Source organism: Mauremys reevesii, linkage group 1 (assembly GCF_016161935.1).
Source record: "Mauremys reevesii isolate NIE-2019 linkage group 1, ASM1616193v1, whole genome shotgun sequence".
In the NCBI taxonomy this organism is placed as follows: Eukaryota; Metazoa; Chordata; order Testudines; family Geoemydidae; genus Mauremys; species Mauremys reevesii.
This window is the reverse complement of record NC_052623.1, coordinates 150,274,729-150,294,854: the sequence shown is the minus strand read 5'-3', so window position 1 is coordinate 150,294,854 and position 20,126 is coordinate 150,274,729. Positions and strand designations below refer to the sequence as shown.

The 20,126-nt window shown below is 41.0% G+C and overlaps 1 protein-coding gene across 28 annotated transcripts in view; it reads left to right on the top strand.

The window, feature by feature from the left end:
• Positions 1–20,126, top strand: part of DMD (dystrophin) — a 2,035,724-nt gene that overhangs the window by 1,998,414 nt on the left and 17,184 nt on the right. For 26 of the 28 annotated variants that reach the window (XM_039486264.1, XM_039486496.1, XM_039486290.1 and 23 more), the window contains 6 exons: positions 2,648–2,713; positions 3,907–3,972; positions 6,985–7,143; positions 11,473–11,716; positions 12,056–12,179; positions 18,178–18,270. In XM_039486264.1, the coding sequence (XP_039342198.1) occupies positions 2,648–2,713; positions 3,907–3,972; positions 6,985–7,143; positions 11,473–11,716; positions 12,056–12,179; positions 18,178–18,270 (752 nt within the window). The remainder of the gene's footprint in view (positions 1–2,647; positions 2,714–3,906; positions 3,973–6,984; positions 7,144–11,472; positions 11,717–12,055; positions 12,180–18,177; positions 18,271–20,126) is intronic. The other 2 variants (XM_039486317.1, XM_039486308.1) reach the window with 1 other exon arrangement.

Below are 20,126 nucleotides of genomic sequence, written 5' to 3'. Positions count from 1 at the left end.
TGTCCCTTAGCCTTACTACCAAGTCATTCATTTGCTGTTCAAACTCACTATGTCTTGATTACTTCTGCTAATTAAACTTCTATGCAGCTGCTAAATCTAACTTACTCTTGGACTCATTCAGGTGTCTTCTGCCTGTAGTTGGCATTTCCACATAGCCAGTTTTAACAAGTTGTCCAATACTGTGTTGCCTTTAAACAAAATTGCAATGTTCTCTTAAAATAATAATTATAGGAAAGAAGGAATCGAGGCTGGGCTGGGTGGTTTTGGTGATACTGCACAAAAAACCAAAGCCCTATTTCAGGAGTTTCCAGATAAATCTTTAAAACATTTAGAGAGTGGGATGGAGCTGGTAGCAGAACCTAATTCATGAAGGAAAAAAGGGTCAGAAACAGTGGCTTTGTGATGCATTAAATCTTTTTGAGGTGGGAGGTTGCTTAAAATGAGAAATAATAGCATTTTGAACTATGCCAATTATTTATTTATTTTGCAAAATTATTTTGACATTCTATTTCCCCCTCTTGTAATAGTTAAATATATAGTTCAGATTTATGCTCAAGTTTCAGTGTCATTATCCCAATGTATGTTCGTTCAAGGTACACAGGAAGCACTCCCTGCTCTCCTTTAAAGATGCAATTTAATTTCTGATGATGGGGCATCAGAAGATTCAGTCAGGCTCTGAATGTCAAAAATACAGAAATTGGGAGAGATCAGCTAAATAGCAAAATCTTAAAGTTATTATTAATAATGCCTACTAGCACAGATTTTGAAAGTGCCCTGATCTACATTCTACTGAGTTACCTCCAGTTTTAAAGTCATTCCATGCAAATCAGGATATCTGGTTACAATTAATTGCCCATCTTCTATAAATATCTTAGGGAGTTAGCATTGAATACTTTGATGTAGTACATTGAATATTTATCCACTGATTTTGTACAGTGATGTCAAAAAGCATAGTGCATAAATGTGGGCTTGGCAATGCCAAACCTTGTCTCAGAAAAATGCGACTCATGATAATTAACATATAGTATCTCATAGAAAAAAAAATAATAATTGGAGATATACCAATCTCCTAGAACTTGAAAGGTCATTGAGTCCAGCCCCCTGCCTTCACTAGTAGGACCAATTTTTGCTGCAGATCCCTAAGTGGCCCTCTCAAGGATTGAATTCACAACCCTGGGTTTAGCAGGCCAATGCTCAAACCACTGAGCTATCCCTCCCCTGAAAAAGCTTTACCAGTCTGTGAGGAAAAAGCATTAACAATAATGACTTCTAAATATACAGTATATAGCTCTGTGAATTCAGAAGAAGCTTACTTTTCTAAAGCACTTTGCAAACTGCTTTAAAAACTGGAAGATGATCAGAAATGTATAATCATCCTATAGTAAATGCTTTGTAGGATCATCACGCCCTTAAAACAACAGCATTACATACCATTATAACCTGTAATAAAAGAATTGTTTCATCTGCCACTGAAATGCAACCATTCTGGAGTTGAACACCATCTCTCTTGGACAGTACCAGTAACACTGCATAATAGTTTGAAACTAATAAGTGAAAGCATTTTATCTACCAAAACTATTTTTAAAAAATGAATTTAGATACACAAACTGGAATTTGGCTATTTTTTCCTAAGATTCTTTTTCCCTAAGATCCTTGTTTATACTAGAAAGTTATATCACATTACCTGTAACAGTACAATTAGTGGTACAACCCCCTAGCGTAGATGCTGCTATACCAGTATAAAGATGCTTTATATTAGCGTGGTTATTTCCATTTGGGAAGGAGAATAAGTTATGCTGGTATAAGGCACCTTTATACCGATATTACCCTATCACTAAAACACTGCATCTGTAATTGACATGGGACTACTGGCACAACTTTCAATTGTAGAGCAGCCCTAAGGCTACACCAAACTTATTCTTTTGAAAAGTCACATGGATCTTCAGTTCACAAATGTGGACAGAAGTTCATTTTGTAACGATCAAAAGTTGGGGAGGTCCAACATTACAGTTCCCCTAATACCACACTGTGGTAGTAGTGAAACTGTGGGAAGAGCACCATCACCAAAACACTGACACTAATTCTTGCAGTCTCCTATTCAAGTATATTGACTAGGCTCAACACTTAACATTGTATATCTTATGAGGTAACTTCCTGATTGGGCATGGATGCAGGTGTTTGAAGCTCTTCTTTTTTTTATTAAATGAGACTGGCTACTGTTGGATTAGAAACACATCTCAGAACAGGAAGGGAGAGAAATAAAACACTTCCCACAAGGTTTGGACAGTGGGTCTGGAGAGTAGGAGAAATAATGTGGTGAATGAAGGAGGCTGGCAAATTGGGAAGAAAGTTCACCTATACATCCTTTTGAAAGAAACCTATCATGGAACAGCTTCATCTTCTTGCTTATGTATCATAAAAAATCAAGTTCACAGAAAAACTGAATGAATGAGTCCCTTTTGTATGCTGCCACAAAACAGTCTACTCTGATGGATCAAGGAAGCACACAAATCATGGGTTGCAAGAATAGCTTGCTGTTTATTAAACACTGTATGAGCCATGGCAACATGAGGGCATAGACATACCAAAGTGTTTTTTTATCTTTTTAAGGGGTATTTGTGATTAATCAGTGTTTTCTGCCTTATAGGCCTGCCTCGTCCCCTCAGCTTTCACATGATGATACTCATTCACGCATTGAGCATTATGCTAGCAGGTATGAGATCAGCTGGACACTAGGCAAATCTTTCTTGAAACAACCATTAAAAAAAAAAACACTACAAAAGAGAAGTCGTCATTATAAGGGTTTTTAATAACTGAATGTAACTAGAGTGGATAGTATACATCACCTTCTAACTACTGCTAACCACCTACCAATTAACTTGCATGCCAGACTGCTGTGCAATGATTGGCAAGTAAATAAGAGCCACTTAACATAGGTAAACGCAAAGCATGTACTTGGTTAAACCTGGCCTTTTAGTTCTGTGTAGGTCTTTATTAAGTTATGCGTTCTGCTTACATAGGGTTTTGTTTTAATTAGCATTCTTGGTATTACTGTATAATGCAGAGCCTTCCAAAACTTCTAACTACCAATACGTGAGTCTCAAATGATACATTTAGCCAACATTGTAAACCTAAAGAATTGAGTTTGTGAAATACTTGGAAAGGTATCTTTCTCTGTTTTGGAGGGGGATGATAATATACCACTGCTGTAGTTTACTTAACAAGTTTTAAGAGGACTTTTCATAGTACTCTTATCTTAAGAACCAAACATTTGGGTAAATGCTCAGATCTGCAACGCAAAGTGATTTCCCCCCCCCCAAGCAGGGGAATTTTCAGGGGTAGATACTGTGTAAAATACATACTCAAATGAAAGAAAAACAAAACATCAAGCTAGATGTTTTCTAAATTATGTTGCATTCAAAAGGGAATAAATGTCCTCAACAAACTAGAAACATCCAGGTCACTTCAGCTCTGGTGATGACATTGCCAGGTAAGGAACAATTTGTGGATGCCTATGGCATCTTAAGGCCTGTCTTTCATAGTAGTATCTGCTTAACCAGGAGGATTTGTAGGTAACTTAGAGATTAATTTAGATAGATCATTGATAATAAATAGGAAGTTACTTGTGACAGCTGCTTGCAATCACATTTGTTAACTAGCAGCAAGTGAAAAGTTGTCCGGATTTCCAAATTTAGAGTCTCTAATATGTTGACTACTGTGTCACCAAAATGTTATATATTTTACAGTTTTCAGGGGTAGATACTGTGTAAAATACATACTCAAATGAAAGAAAAACAAAACATCAAGCTAGATGTTTTCTAAATTATGTTGCATAAGGAAAGTTAGACCCAGAAAAATCTGCAGTGAGACCTATGGGTTTTATTGAGTCTTTCAATTTTTCCACAGGCTAGCAGAAATGGAGAACAGCAATGGATCTTACCTAAATGACAGTATTTCTCCTAATGAGAGCATGTAAGTATACTATCTGTATGAATATTTCTGATGTGCACTTGCTTGTGAAGGCTTGGCACCTTGCCAGGGCCGGCTCTAGGTTTTTTGCCGCCCCAAGCAAAAAAAAAACCAACCAAACAAAAAAACCTCCGAGAGCGCAACTGCCACCTCCGGAATGCTGCCCTTGCAATTGTGCCACCCCAAGCATGTGCTTGGTTTGCTGGTGCCTAGAGCTGGCCCTGCAGCTTGCAATAAAGTACCAATAATACTGAGTTCACAACATTTTCTTGTTCACATCTGATTGTCATGTGATCTCATTGTGGTATGTTTGGTTGTGGACCTCTCATGGCCCACCACCATATATACCAAAGCCAGGATTTATGAGGTATAACTCAAAGCTGCACATATGCAGCTGATGATGAAATGTCATCACACTTAAAAGAAGTCCAATGTTATGTCTTCAACACAAATATCACATAATACATTGGAAAAAAAACCTCTCTCATAGAGTGTATCTCATAAATGAAGTATTACTTGGTAGTTTGAAGTTTTCCCTTTTCCTGTGAACTTTAAACTTAAAAGTGGATAAAAATGTTGGATGCTAGAAATGTCAGTGCAGCCTTTTGAGGGGTCATCAGGGCCATACTAAAAAGAGTCAGTCTACAAATAATTAAATTATACTGCAAGCAATGGCAGCATGAGTTCATGCTAGTTATTAAATATTAAAAGTCAAAAGCCTTGATTGGATAGTATGTGGAAAAATGCATTGACAAATAGTCTTTATATTGCTTTATACTTAAAGGACCAAGCCAGTTTGAAATCTAGTCAATTTTGTTAAAAGTAGTTTCATAATCCGCACCTGACACTTATGCAAATTTTGTGCTTTTGTGATCACATTTTCCTTGTGGGGGGAGGGAGGGAGGAAAGGGGTCCATGGTTTTCTGCATCCTGTTGCTCTGTGAAATACACACAAAAACAAAAGGGGAAAAACTGATTAAAGGTTAAAAATTTCAAATCCATCTAAGCCCTGTCTCTAATATAGATTCAGGTGCTTAGGAGCCTAAATGTAACTGGACTTAAGCTGTGAAGTACTCAAGTCACTTCTAAAAATGGGACTTGGGTTGTTAAATCAGTTAGGGCTGGTCCACAGTAACACTAGGTTGACCTAAGTTACATTACCTAAGTTACATAATTGAAGTTGACGTAACTTAGGTTGACTTAGTGTGGTGTCTAACACCACACTATGTCAAGCGGAGACACTCTCCTGCCAACTTTATGTTCTGCCTCTTGGGGAGGTGGAGTCACTCTGCCATCGACTTAGCTTTTCTTTATCAGACCCACTAAATCGAAACTGCTGCATCAATTGCAGCACTGCTGGTTTAGCCGGAAGTGTAGACAAGCCCTTAAGGGCTTTTCAATATTTTACCTTAGGTGTCTAACCGGGTAAACCATGAATCCGACTCTACACAAAATGTTGTCAAATACATCAAGTAAACAAATTTTTAATATAAGATTTTTCTCATTGTCAACTTTAGTCTGTTAATTCTTCTCTCTCCACAGATTTGTAACTTAGTTGTGTGGATGAGCTCAAGGCTGAAATGTTGCATGAAAGTTCTAAATGTAGGAGCTAATGATTCTTCAAAATTTTCTGTTTTTAAAAAAAGGGATTACCTGTTTTGAATTCACAAGTTTTTCAGATGCTTTTATTACCTCAAATAATTTTAATATGACCTATATTGTTTAGCACTCTTATAGGCTAAAAAATAGCTTTACTAGTGTTGTGAGGAAAGAATTTAAAGCAACAATATTTTAATTTTTGAGAAGTAACTACAGTAGATACACTATAAATGCCCAATTAAACATGAAACAAACAAAAACTATACAAAATGATTTCTCAATATGACTTATTTGAAAAACAAGACTCTTCCCTTCCCGTTGCTTACTGTGGTGTCCATTCTTCCAAAAACCCAGATGGTCTTTTACTATTATTGCTGATATCAGTTTAGCATAGGCCCCACACACCCTTTTTTTTTTTTAATATATATAAAACATCCAGACCTCAGTGAATTTTGGGAATATGCAAGATGTGCAGAATTGGGCTTGTAGATTTGTAATTTATTTGTGTAGGGAACTTTTTGCTTTATATGTCTGAGACGTTTCATGTACGCAACATGAAACTGCATCCATAATAAAACTGGTTTTATATATAAAAACATTTTAAAAAGGAAAACAACACTCAGGCTGCATGTGTAATTGTGAACATAATTTGTGTCAGAAAAACTTTATAAGAAAGTGAACTGGCCTGGTTGGCCATTGACATAATCAGTGCAATTCCAATGAGCCAGTGAATTTGGCATAAGTCTCTAGATTAAAATTATTGGGGGGAAAAAAACTTGAATTTTTTTCTTAAAATAGGATACATTAAACTTCATTAACTCCAACCATAAAACTGTAAGGTGTATGCAGTACAAAAAAAGTCTATAATATTCAGTAAAAATATTAATAAAACTAAACTCTACAATAAACTAAAAGGAAAAGGGGAAGGAAGGAGAGTATAAATAGAAAAAGGGCTAGGTATAAGAAGAATGGATATAAAGGACTATGAGTAAAAATAAATGTTTTGGCCTTGCTTCCACAAGTTTTTGTGCAGTGGCATAGCAGGTAGCACAAGGTGGTGATTCTTTAATGCAAGTATGAGTAAGTCAGGTTAAGCACTGGATGGAAGCGAGGTGAAACATGAGGGCCAAGATCCTCAGCTGCACCAGAGCTTTGCTTGAAACACCTGAGGAAGAGGAGGGAGGCAAAGGTGGATCCCAAGCATATGGAGCATGAGGGAAGGCACGTAGTGAATTAATGTAATCACTTCAGCAAATTTCACTACAAGTACACTAATCCCCTGCTCCTTGCAATGAATCCAGCTGAATTTCTTCAAGAGTGAAGAGATTTTTCTATGAGTTGCCTTCTATCAATAATCACAAAGATAAAAATGAAGATGAAGAAAGCAGCTTTTGGGGTTTTGCTGTGTTTTTCCAGAGATGATGAACATTTGTTAATCCAGCACTACTGCCAAAGTTTGAACCAGGAATCCCCACTGAGCCAGCCTCGCAGTCCTGCCCAGATTCTGATTTCCCTGGAGAGTGAAGAAAGAGGCGAGCTAGAGAGAATCCTAGCAGATCTGGAGGAAGAAAACAGGTGAGATATACTTTCCAGCTGTTATCATAGTTGCATATACATGATACCCACACATAATGGGGCAAAAGTTAAGCTGAGAAACCTGCTGTTAGAGTGTCAGTTTTATTAAGCTTTTCTATTAAAATTCCTGCATATGTTGTCTCTCTCACTTTCTGCTAGATATGTGAGAGATGATAAAACAAAATGGTATAAATATAGGCCCATTCATGCTTTTGATGCAATCATGAATCAGCACTATTGTGTTTAGCCTGCTATGCATAATCTTTATAAAGCTAAAACTTCAAAGGAAAATACGGGTCACTTCATTTTGTGATTATAGGGTTACTTATTACAAGTTCTGTAAACAGTGTTGTATAACTCTTCTTTGTATACAATATACTGAGTTCTTTTTATCAGCATGTATTTCAAAATAACTCTTCAGCATTACTTTATTTTGCATTAGCCATTACACGAGAGAGGGTTGTGTACATTTTCTGCCATAGACACCTGGAGGAAAAAGACTTTTCTTGAAAATAACCAATTGGATAGCATATTTCCCCTAGAAAGATGGGTGAGAGAGTGTAGCGATGTGGGACTCACCCCTGCAGCGCCTCCTGCTGGTCAATCAGGGAATTAGCTCATCCAGCCTCCTGAGCGCCCTCTGCAGGCCAGTGTCCTGCTACCGCTGGCCCCCGTGTCCCTCCCAGGACCTGGTGCCCCTTGTCTTTGGGGTGCTTCCCCCTGGCAATACCCCCACAGTCTCAGGGTCTCCCCACCCAGGGGAACCCCCAACCCTCTATCTCCACCTTGCCTCAGTCTCGGGCTACTGCCAGTCACCATCTAGCCCCCTCTCACTGGGGCAGACTGCAGTGTAAAGGCCACTCATCATAGGCAAGATTGGGTCTGGACCTGCTGCCTCTGCCTACCCGTGGGCTGCCCCCTGCAACTCCAGGATCTAATTGGCCTTCCTCTAGGCCGCAGCCTGGGGGGTTTCCAGGCCGGAACTCCTAAGCCCGTAGCCTTGCCCCAGCCCTGCTCTACTCCAGGTACCTTCTCCAGCTCCCCAGCAGCCAGGCCCATCTCCCTCTACAGCTAGAGGAGACTCTCCACGCTTCTGGCCCACTGCCCTCTTAGAAGGGCCAGCTGGGCCCTGATTGCACTGGCTGCAGCTGTGGCTGCTTTCCCCATCAGCCCAGCTTTTCTCTGCCACAGCCCTCTCTCCTGGGCTGCTTTAAGCCCTTCCAGGCAGGAGCGGGGTGCCGCTACAGAGAGGAAGAAGATATATAAAGAAGATTTTAAAAAGATAAAGGGGCTGTGAAATAACTGTGCAGTACTTTTGTACAGGATGAATTTCCCCATTCCCTCTGGTGGTCATAAATGGTGCACAGGCCTTGTGATGGTCCTCTGCACAGAGGTAATATTGTGCCATGTTAGCTAAAATGTGAATTTTTAATACTTTTACTATGTGACCCACTTCTTAATCCTTCGGTGGCAGACACCTTTTTCTTCATTTCCTCCAAATTTAACTTTCCATTCCTAGCTTTTCTTTACCTTTCATAGCAAAGGCTCAAGTGGGTTTTGACAGCATCAAAACAGTGTAGCCGCACTGCTCTGATATTTTGGGGCTCTATTGCTTTGCTCAACCAGCATAAACCAGCACTAAACCTGGCAGATCTGGTCATTGGCAGATTTAATACTGAGACCCCGAGAACTGAAAAATCATGATTCAGGTCCCCCAAAGTCATAAGATTTAAAGAAAATAGATTTCTGAGTCTTTAGAGTGCACTTGATTGACCTTTTCAGGTCTGCTATCTAGGAAGAGGGCATTCCTCATAGCCGTAGCTACAGCCTCTGGACTTAGTGAGAAACAGGCCAAATGACCAATGCTCTGTTACCTGTATGCCATATGGGAAATATGGTATGGTCAGTGTCATCATCTCTGTTTCCACCTCATACAGGCCACTAATCTGTCTGTATTTCCCAAGTCGCTTTTACACCATTGTTATGACTCACCGGGTGTTCATTCATCTGGATACATCAAAAGATATTCAACTATCCCAAAGACAGCATTCATTGCAGGCCTTCTGTCTTTTCCACAGAATTTGAAAAGCTATTACTGGAAGCTTTATATGTACTTGAAGCAAAAATGCTTCCCTTGCAAAGGTCTGATTTTGGAGAGAGAAGTTGTGATCACTTCTAACGCTCTCATGACCTCCCATCCAGAGCTCATGTGGTTGATTTGCAGTCCCTGTTCATCTAGAACTCTTTAGCCTTCCTGAGTGGTGTCCTGCATTCTAGTGGGAAGCTCAAAGAGAGGACTGACTTACCAGCAACTGTTGTTCTTTGAGTATGTCAGCTCTGTAAATTCTCACTGCACACCTCCCCCCTTTAGCAAAGAAAGAATCCCAAAATTTAGGGGAGGAACTGAAGGGTGGGTGGAGCCATTCCCCCTTTCATACTCAGAATCCTCTGCAAGGGGAGGACTGGGGGGTGAATGTCCTCAGTGGGCATTGTTCTCTAGAAGATGCCATGGCTCATCCCAAGAAAGCACCAATACCACAAGTGTGACTATGCAGATGCAACACTTTTTTAAAGAACAACAGTTACCGGTAAGTAACTTCTCAATATTCTTGACACCACTTCCTTGTCCATGTGAAATTATACATAACATGTTTGACTTCAGAGAAAGTGTAGGTCCTCTCCTCCTGCTTGGAGCAGGCAAGATGTCCAGCTCCTTTAGCACGGCTAAACTTCATGTTGTAGAATCTTGTCTCATGTTACAGCCACATACAGCCCCCCAACCATTCATGTAGTGTGGACGTACTTCTAAATCTTTCTAAGCATTCCTCAGTTTAATAAATATTACAATAGGGTTTCTGGGGGTATTTTTAAGCCTCTAGGTCAGAATGTAAATGTGAAATTGGGTTCACTGGCAGGAATAAGAAAAAGGTCTCTGTTTTCACAGCTTCTACTCTATCTGTTCCAGGGCATATAATAAAGAGTTTTAAAAAAATAAGAAAATCTAGGCCACTACTTTTTGTCAAGTAAGCAGTTACGAGGTCTGTAGCCTGTGGTACCATATTTTCCCTCTGGGAAGTACTAAAGGGACATCATAGCCGTAAAATCCTAATACAGTTTATTATGCTTCCCCTTTGTGTGAAGATTGCTGCTACGAAATTTTATTTCTTTGGTTATAAGATGGCCTGCATTGTCCATAACTAGGCTTTTAGCTTTTCACCTCTTCTATTCTGCAGAACATGCAGAGGGTGATCTTAAAAAGAAAACCAAGTAACTGCTCACCAGGGAAACGTTCTTGTTTCAAGTGCTCAGTAGAATTCTTTCAGTATGATGCTCTGTGGCCTCACATCTGATGTTAATCCTATGGAGTGTTTTATTCAAGAGACTGACTAGAAAAACAGTTAGCCCAATGCAGGATTAACAGAGTAGTAAAGTGATGGTAGAAATGTGGCATTCAGAGTATGCTGTGTATAGCCCAGCTATTAAAATATTAACAAAATAGAAGTCTAATTTAACAGGTCAGCTCATTGCCTGTTACTCTGTTACTAGATCACCCATTCTAACAGTTGGTTTGAAAATCTAGTTTATGGTAAATATAAGAGAGGCAGTTTGGTCTGATGTGGAGAATGAGCACAGAGTTGCAAGTGGGGAATTCAAATCCAAATTCTGGCTTGCTATGTGACTCTCTCTGCCTCAGTTTTCTGATCTGTAAATTAGAATAATTCTTGACTATGTCCTTCACTGCGCTGGTGTGAAAATGAATTAGTGTTTGCACAGTGCTTTGAATAGGCAAAGTACTATATAAGTGCATTACTAGTATTGTATATACCGTGTATTTTGTGATCAAATTGTAGCATTCACATTTCACAGTACTCACACTTTTTAGAAATGAGCAAATGTTTCATTGTCTGCTGTTAACTACAAAGTTCAGCAAACTGGAAGCTGAACCACACCTCCTGCTTATGCTTTGGGAGGGGCTTCTAGAACAGTCACCCCTCACGTGCCACCCATGCTCTGGGAAGGGAGTTCAGAACTCTTATGAACCAGAGACCTGACAGTATCATCTGTGTTTCTGAGCAACATCCTGACATCCCCGTGTGAAAACCTGTACAAGTTGGTACCTTACCTCTGTCAAACCAAACTCAAACTTTGTAGGTTAGTTTCAGCAGACTTGAAGGCAGGTGGTTTGGATGGGCTTAAATCCCAAACTGTGTGCCTATTCCTAATAGTTATGTGTGTGATGTGCATTCTGACTGCTATAGCCAGGGGATGGCATATGCTGTGCTATTCTACTTTGTAACGGTAAGGCTTTCCTTTTTTTGACATTAACAGAAACCTGCAGGCTGAATATGACCGACTGAAGCAACAGCATGATAACAAAGGACTTTCTCCACTGCCATCCCCACCTGAGATGATGCCCATCTCCCCCCAAAGTCCCCGTGATGCTGAGCTCATTGCAGAAGCCAAGCTGCTTCGACAGCACAAGGGCCGCCTGGAAGCCAGGATGCAGATTCTGGAGGATCACAACAAGCAGCTGGAGTCACAGCTGCACAGGCTGAGGCAGCTGCTGGAACAGGTAAGTCCTTTGGCTTTTTCTTTGGAGTGCTAAAGAATGATTTTCCAAAGCAGAGTTTGAAATATTATCAATAACTGTAGCACATCAGGAAGTGATATCTGTGAAGTGTAGTCAGAGAGAGGAACTTGATCTTACTGTAGATTGCAAGTGGTAAGGTAAGATCACTGGTGTGTGAATGCAGGGCAGTATCTTTTTTAACTTAGAATTTGGATCCATAGCCCATTGAAATGTATTGAATAAAATTGCTGTGTAACCATCGTGGAATATATACAAAATATGGAAATATAAAAATTTGTTCAAATGTGTTCAGCCGTGAATAACCACCTTGTTTTATCTCAGCCCCAGGCAGATTCCAAGGTGAATGGTACAACACTGTCTTCTCCTTCTACCTCCTTACAGAGGTCAGATAGCAGTCAGCCAATGCTTCTCCGCGTAGTCGGCAGCCAGACTTCAGAAACCATGGGTAAGATGACAATGTTCAAACTGTCTCGAGAGATTTATATTTATATTTTACAGTGTAGGACACCACAAAATTAGCTAAAGATAGTAAAGATTTTATTCAGTTGTTAATACAAACAACAGTGGGCACTGACTTTAGTTGGCTTTTTCTCCATTGTATATCATGATGTAGGCTTTTGTATTTAACCATGGTGCAGTGCCACAGATACACCTCTACCCCAATATAACACTGTCTTTGGGAGCCAAAAAATCTTACCACTTTATAGGTGAAACCGTGTTATATTGAACTTGCTTTGATATGCCCCCCTCCCCCGGAGCACTGCTTTACTACATTATAGCCGAATTTGTGTTATATCGGGTCGTGTTATATAGGGGTAGAGGTGTATTTTGACATCAAACAGAAAGCTCCATCAGGGCTTGTATTTGAAAAACAGGTACCAAGAAAAAGCTAAAGCAAGCTGTTCAGATAACCTCTAAACTAATAAATGTGATCTAATCTGATTTACACGGACACAGTCTTACTTATGTCTAAGTGATTTAAAAAAATGATCAACCATCCCACATGGTTAATTGATGTGATCTTATTTTAATGTATCATTGCTCAGATAAATACAACTGAGTGAGAGGCCACTGACAGGCAGCACCCACCTGCTAGCTTTTATAAATATATTTATGATGATAAACCACAGATTGGTTGTGGAGAAAGGTTTATTCAGCAATAGTCTTCAGTGAATAATGGTTGGTATTTTTGTTTTTGGTAACGTTTCTGCCGTACTTTCCTATCTGATAAATATTTATTGCCCAGTGTCGTGGTGTCTGAGGTAACTGCACCTTCGACCCTTCATGGCCTCCTTGAGGATATGCCACTTAGGCTTCAGGCCTCTAGTCATCACCTTCCTCGGGACAGGACATGGAGATTAAGGCTGCAGATTTCTGCAGTTCACTGTGATCACCTGAGCAAAGCTGAGTTTAATTCAGCACCTACTATCCTGTTCTTTCCCAAGGATTGTGACAGAGTTAACCAATGACAAGCCAGACTTCATAAAGCAAAATATTATTTATTCAGGACAAAACTATTACAGAGAAAACTTATCTTGAAAAAAATCAACTGCTTATATGCATACCTATCTTGCCAGGCAGTCATCAGCCTTTCACATGGAGACCCTGACAGGTCACACCCAGCAACAGGGAATTATTTTAAGTAAAGCAGTAGTTGTCTAGCATTGTATTCTTTCAATAAGCTGATGTAATTCAATGACCTCAAAGTACCAATAGCTTCACACAAAAAAACAATTTTAAGGCTATTGGAAATATTCTGATTTGTACAGCTAACTAATATGCAGTAAGCTGATTTTTCTTTTTTTTTTTTAAATTGAGGGAATTAATGTTTTCCTCTATCACACTGTAAAACATATTTCGTTCAGACGCAGAGGTGGGCGTATGTTTAGAGAACTTGTTGTCAGTCTTAAATTAAATGGAGGTGGCAGATTTACCCCATATTGGATGACTTCTGCTGCCTTGTGAGTGGTAATGCTACCATCATCATATGCGTGACTGGGGCAACAAAATTGACTGTGTAGGGACCTCCTGCAATAACCAGTGTGGAGTAATGTATCTTTGAGAGAATGTGTCGTGCTGAAGTGATCTTAAAGTTAAATACTAGGGGTGAGAGGAGAGTACAGTAATGAGCAAAGGTGTGGGGAAGGGAGGGGTTATTACTGAAATTGCTCGTTTGCTTCTTACTTTAGTTACCGTGCACTATGTACAAAATTTGTTACGGACATACTAATATGATTTAGATTAGTGTTCTGAAGAAATAAATTGTGGTGAGCTTAATCATTTCATGACCGTTTAATTACTTCTTTCTATGTATTTTCCATTTTTCCATAAAATCTATTACTTAAACATATGGATGCAAAACCAGAAAGTCAGCAGTTACCAGCCTTTTTATTAACAGATGTATAGATCTTTGTTGTGTCATTAGTTAGGCCAAGCATATAGTACATGGATTCTCATTGTGCATCTGCTAAAGATGACTCCCATTTAACATAATTCATTAGACCTAAATTAGTTTTCTGAGACAAAAATGTAGAAGGACAGTAAGATGTTTAATCGATTTCAGTGTAATCATAATGAGACTTCACATTGAAGCAGCATTCCAGTACCATGGAACAAAGATCACATGGGATCTTTTTAGCTATGCTAATGTGCAGCACTTTTCACTGTTACGGTACGTCTACACTACGGGATTATTCCGATTTTACATAAACCGGTTTTGTAAAACAGATTGTATAAAGTCGAGTGCACGCGGCCACACTAAGCACATTAATTCAGCGGTGTGCGTCCATGTACCGAGGCTAGTGTCGATTTCCGGAGCGTTGCACTGGGGGTAGCTATCCCGTAGCTATCTCATAGTTCCTGCAGTCTCCCCTGCCCATTGGAATTCTGGGTTGAGATCCCAATGCAAAAACAGTGTCGCGGGTGATTCTGGGTAAATGTCATCACTCAATCCTTCCTCCGGGAAAGCAATGGCAGACAATCATTTCGCGCCCTTTTTCCCTGGATTGCCCTGGCAGACGCCATAGCATGGCAACCATGGAGCCCGTTTTGCCTTTTGTCACTGTCACCGTATGTGTACTGGATGCTGCTGACAGACGCGGTACTGCAGTGCTACACAGCAGCATTCATTCGCCTTTGCAAGATAGCAGAGATGGTTACCAGTCATATTGTACCGTCTACCATGCCATTGTAAATTGGTGATGAGATGACGGTTGTCAGTCGTTCTGTACCATCTGCTGCTATCATGGGTGCTCCTGGCTGGCCTCGCTGAAGTCGGCCGGGGGCGCATAGGCAAAAATGGGAATGACCCCCTGGGTCATTCCCTTCCTATGTTTTGTCTAAAAATAGAGTCAGTCCTGCCTAGAATATGGGGCAAGTGTACTAGAGAACCAGAGAGCACAGCCGCTCCGTGTCAGAGCCCCAGAGATCCCACAGAAATGATGAGCTGCATGCCATTCTAGGGGGTGCCCCTGCAACAACCCCACCCATTGCTTCCCTCCTCCCCCAACCCTCCTGGGCTACCATGGCAGTGTCCCCCCATTTGTGTGATGAAGTAATAAAGAATGCAGGAAATAAGAAACACAGACTTTGTAGTGAGATAAAATGAGGGGGAGGAAGCCTCCAGCTGCTGTGATAGTCCAGGCAGGACATTAAAGGGTAGGGGGGGAGAGGAGACCAGCCTTCCGCTGTTATGATAGTCCAGGCAGTACAGAATCTTTTCTTTAGACATGAGTGGGGGGGGCTGATGGAGCTCACCCCCCAGTTGCTATGGCCACCATATGGCACTGAGGCCAGCCAGGAGCACTCACGGGCTGATGACGAGAACGGATACCAGTCCTTCTGTACTGTACCGTCTGCCACCGGGGAGGGGAGGGGAAGGGAGAGGATGCTGCTGTTTAGCTCTCCAGCACCCCATCTACCAGCAGCATGCAGTAGACATACGGTGACATTGAAAAAAGGCGAGAAACGATTTTTTTCCCTTTTCCTTCGGGGGGGAAGGGTGTAAATTGACGACATACACCCTGAAACACCCGGGAAAATGTTTTTGACCCTTCAGGCACTTGGAGCCAAGAATGCAAATGCTTTTCGGAGACTGCGGGGACTGTGGGATAGCTGGAGTCCTCAGTACACCCTCCCTCCCTCCCTCCATGAGCGTCCATTTGATTCTTTGGCTTTCCGTTACGCTTCTCACGCAGCACTGTGCTGAGTCCCTGCTGTGGCCTCTGTCTATCATAGCCTGGAGATTTTTTCAAATGCTTTGTCATTTCGTCTTCTGTAACGGAGCTCTGATACAACAGATTTGTCTCCCCATACAGGGATCAGATCCAGTATCTCCCAAACAGTCCATGCTGGAGCTCTTTTTGAATTTGGGACTGCATCGCCACCCGTGCTGATCAGAGCTCCACGCTGGGCAAACAGGAAATGAAATTCAAAAGTTCGCAGGGCTTTTCCTGTCTACTTGGCCAGTGCATCTGAGTTCAGATGGCTTTCCAGAGCGGTCACAATGGTGCACTGTGGGATAGCTCCCGGAGGCCAATACCGTTGATTTGCGGCCACACTAACCCTAATCCGACATGGCAATACCGATTTCAGCGCTACTCCTCTCGTCGGGGAGGAGTACAGAAACCGGTTTAAAGAGCCCTTTATATTGATATAAAGGGCCTCGTTGTGTGGACGGGTGCAGGGTTTAATCGGTATAACGCTGCTAAATTCGGTTTAAACGCGTAGTGTAGACCAGGCCTTACAATACAGTGGAAGTCTTTTAGTTGTTGTTGGGGGCTGCTTGTACGATGTCCGGTTTCATTATTTTATTTAAATACAATTATTTAAATATAATTTTAACTATATTTAACTACAAGTTAAAAGTAAATTTTAGGTAACGTTTTCTAACACATTTAGCATTAAAATAAGAGCAGTGAATACATCGTAAATGAATGTATATCGATCTTGAGGGCATATACAGCTAAACTTGTATCTGTGCTTAACAATACCACTTTGGACATTAGTGCCTATCCTTACTCAGGTGATTAATGTTGGCCAGAACACAATAGGATTATTCCCTATTCTTTGAAAATATATATTTGGATCTTTAGGGTCAGATTCTGCCTTCTTTATCCAGGCTGATTCAGGTATTCAGCCTGAGTAGTGGCTCTGAATCTGGCTCTGAATTTCCACCTTGACATCCGTCAGAGGCTGGAAAAGTGACTCTGGTTTTCTTAAGTTTTCAAAGGACAACACCTCTAACGGGGCAACATTTTGTATGAAAATAATTCCTGCCATAAGATTTGAATCGACAGCCTTCTGGTCCAAAGCCGAGATGCATACTAAGCCTGACAGAAGCAGTGCTATAAGACTTGGATTTTGTCGTGTCCTTGTAGTAGAGATTTCACTGACATGGAGTATCAAAAATAGGGGGGAGGGTTGGTAGCATTAATATTCTTTAGTTGGCATTGCTTTTTCAAGTCCAGTGAGGTAAGATGCCAGGTGTATTCTACACTAATAATAGAGGACTGTGAAATGGGACAAAGGCTCAAATAGTTTTCAAAATGCTGATGCATCTCTGCTTGGGTTATTACAGATGGCAAAGCAGCTTTTGTGTCTGAATGGGGCATTAGACAAATAAGAGAGAATCTCACTCTCATAGAGAACCCTCCAGGTGTATTCTCCTTTTAAAAACTCTGCTTTTTAAGCAGTTTACTGCTATTAGGCTTCAGATTAAAAACTAAGCAAAATTACCCTTTCCTGTACAATTGGGCAGATGGCATTTGGTTATGTGAAAACATCAGAAAATGTAAAAATACCTGTAAAGATAAAGTGTTCTGAACTTCCCAGTAAGCTTCTGCCTTATAATCATAATATAGAAATCATTCAAAGGGACATATGGATTTTGCTTTGAACTGTTTTTAAAACCTTTCACAATACAGTTGAGTGTTCCTGGAGCACCAATCTGATGCAATTAAACTGTCAGAAATATTAATGTTGATGCAGATTTACTCTGCTAGGCAAAGCATTCCTAACATGAAGCCAGCACCATTAGAGAGCTGCTCAAACAGCACTGCTCACAACAGCAAAAATTGGTACCAGTAATGGAATGAGGAAAACTGAAACAAGGACCATCATTTATATGAACTCCCTCTTAGCAGACGTTTCCCCCAGATCAAGTAATCCTGGCATTCTTTTAATGAATTAAAGTTTGAGATGCAGATTTGCCTGATTTTACACAGCTACATTAAAATGGAAAGCATATAACATTTGGTGACAAAATTGCCCCTTAAAATTTAGATTGGATATTAGCCTGGAAGATTTATTTCAAGTGTCCTGCCTCCATAAGGTGTAAGTGTGGGTGTGGGGTGGGGTGGAGTGGGGGAAGTAGTACCATAGTGAACTGTTTACCAGATGTTTTTGCAGTGACGTAAATGCCGTGGTTTGGATTTGTTTTTAAGGCGAGGATGACCTGCTGAGCCCTCCCCAGGACACAAGCACAGGGTTGGAGGAGGTGATGGAACAGCTTAACAATTCCTTCCCAAGTACAAGAGGTAAGCTTCAGTAATCCAGAAGCATACATCAGCAGCTAAGAGGTGGTATACATTCCTTAAAGATCACACAATATAATATACAGTAGAACCTCAGAGTTAGGAATGCCTCAGGAATGGAGGTTTTGTGTAACTCTGAAATGTTCGAACTCTGAACAAAATGTTATGGCTGTTCTTTCAAAAGTTTACAACTGAACATTGACTTAATACAGCTTTTAAACTTTACTATGCAGAAGAAAAATGCTGCTTTCCCTTTATTGTTTAATAGTTGATGTTTAAGACAGTACTGTCCTGTATTTGCTTTTTCTTTTTCTCTGCTGCTGCCTGATTGCATACTTCTGGTTCCAAACGCGGTTTGTGGTTGACTGGTCAGTTTGTAACTCTGGTGTTCGTAACTCTGAGGTTTTACTGTACAAGTATATGTGTATAAGTAGATGGTGTGTGTGAGAGAAATAAGCTACTTCTGTCTATTTTTTCGCTCAAGATTATTCAGCTGTTTTTGTTAAGACTAGCTACAAAGAAGCTGGGTTATATATAAGGGACATCATAACAGCCCCAAAAATCTAACCTAGCTTAGTGGGTGCCCTATTAACAATATACACTCTATATCTGTTTTTTTCCTTAGAATTTCCTCTTTCCCTTGGTTCCTTTTTTCACAGTCCCTCTGTGCTTTTCAATCTGTCTGTTCTCTGCTGTATTTTTTGACCTATGTTTCATTGTATTTTATTCTCTCTCCTTTCTAAGAAGATTGCGAACCTAATAACATTAGAGTTGGAGTCAAAACTTTCAAACTCACGCTGTTCAAGTTCAAAGTGAGACAAAATATGCTGGCTGCTAGTTTGTACAGAGTGTGTGTGTGTGTGTGTGTGTGTGTGTGTGTGTGTGTGTGTGTGTGTGTAGAGGCAACAGCACCTCTTCCAATTTTCTTGTTTTTATTAAAGTTTGCTGCCTTTGTTTGCTGAAGATAAGCACAAACATTATTTGAATTATGGTTTCTAAAGCTTTTTATTTAAGAAAAGGTCTTTCCTGAGCCAGAACAAAACATTCTGCTGCCAAGAGAATTGCTTGTATTCAGGACTGGAGATTGTTGGACAGTAGCTACAGTGGTTGACATTCACCTGCTGTGGAGAAGCCCCATAAGTCCTATGTGCCACCTGAAATTCCACTTTTGCCTTATTTTGTGGATGTACATAGGCTTTGTGCACACCACTTGCACAGGGAGATGAATTTCACACCAAGTGCCTTCTCCAAAGGATGATGTGCCTGCTTCATCCCAATCAATGACCTCTGCCATGCAAACCATAACCAATAACCCTCATAAGGTGATGTCATAGGGCCCCCTCAAACAGTAGAAAGTGAAGGGAGCAGGGGTGAAAGTAACTTAAAGGACTTACCGGTAGGCCAGAGTCCTGAGCGGGGGTGAGGCCTCAACCAGAAGAGGCGGGGCCTTTCAAGATTTAAAGGCCCTGGGGCTCCGGCTGTGGCTGGGAGCCCCAGGGCCTTTAAATCACCCCAGAGCTACCAGCTGCAGAGGCGGCTGGGAGCCCTGGGGTTCAGGGGTGAATTAAAGGGCCTGGGGCTTTGGCCACCGCAGAGCTCTGGGCCCTTTAAATCACCACGAGACGGCTGGGCTCGGGCAGGGATTTAAAGGGCCCGGGACTCCTGCCACTGCGGGAAGCCCTGGGCCCTTTAAATCTCCGCCGGAGCCCTGCCGCCACTAGGGTAGCGGTGGCAGGGCTCGGGCAGTGATTTAAAGGGTCTGGGGCTCCCCACAACAGCTGGAGCCCTGGGGCCTTTAAATCACCGCTGGAGAAGCTGGTCCAGTCTGGCGTACTTTCACCTTTTGGGAGGGAGGTTGG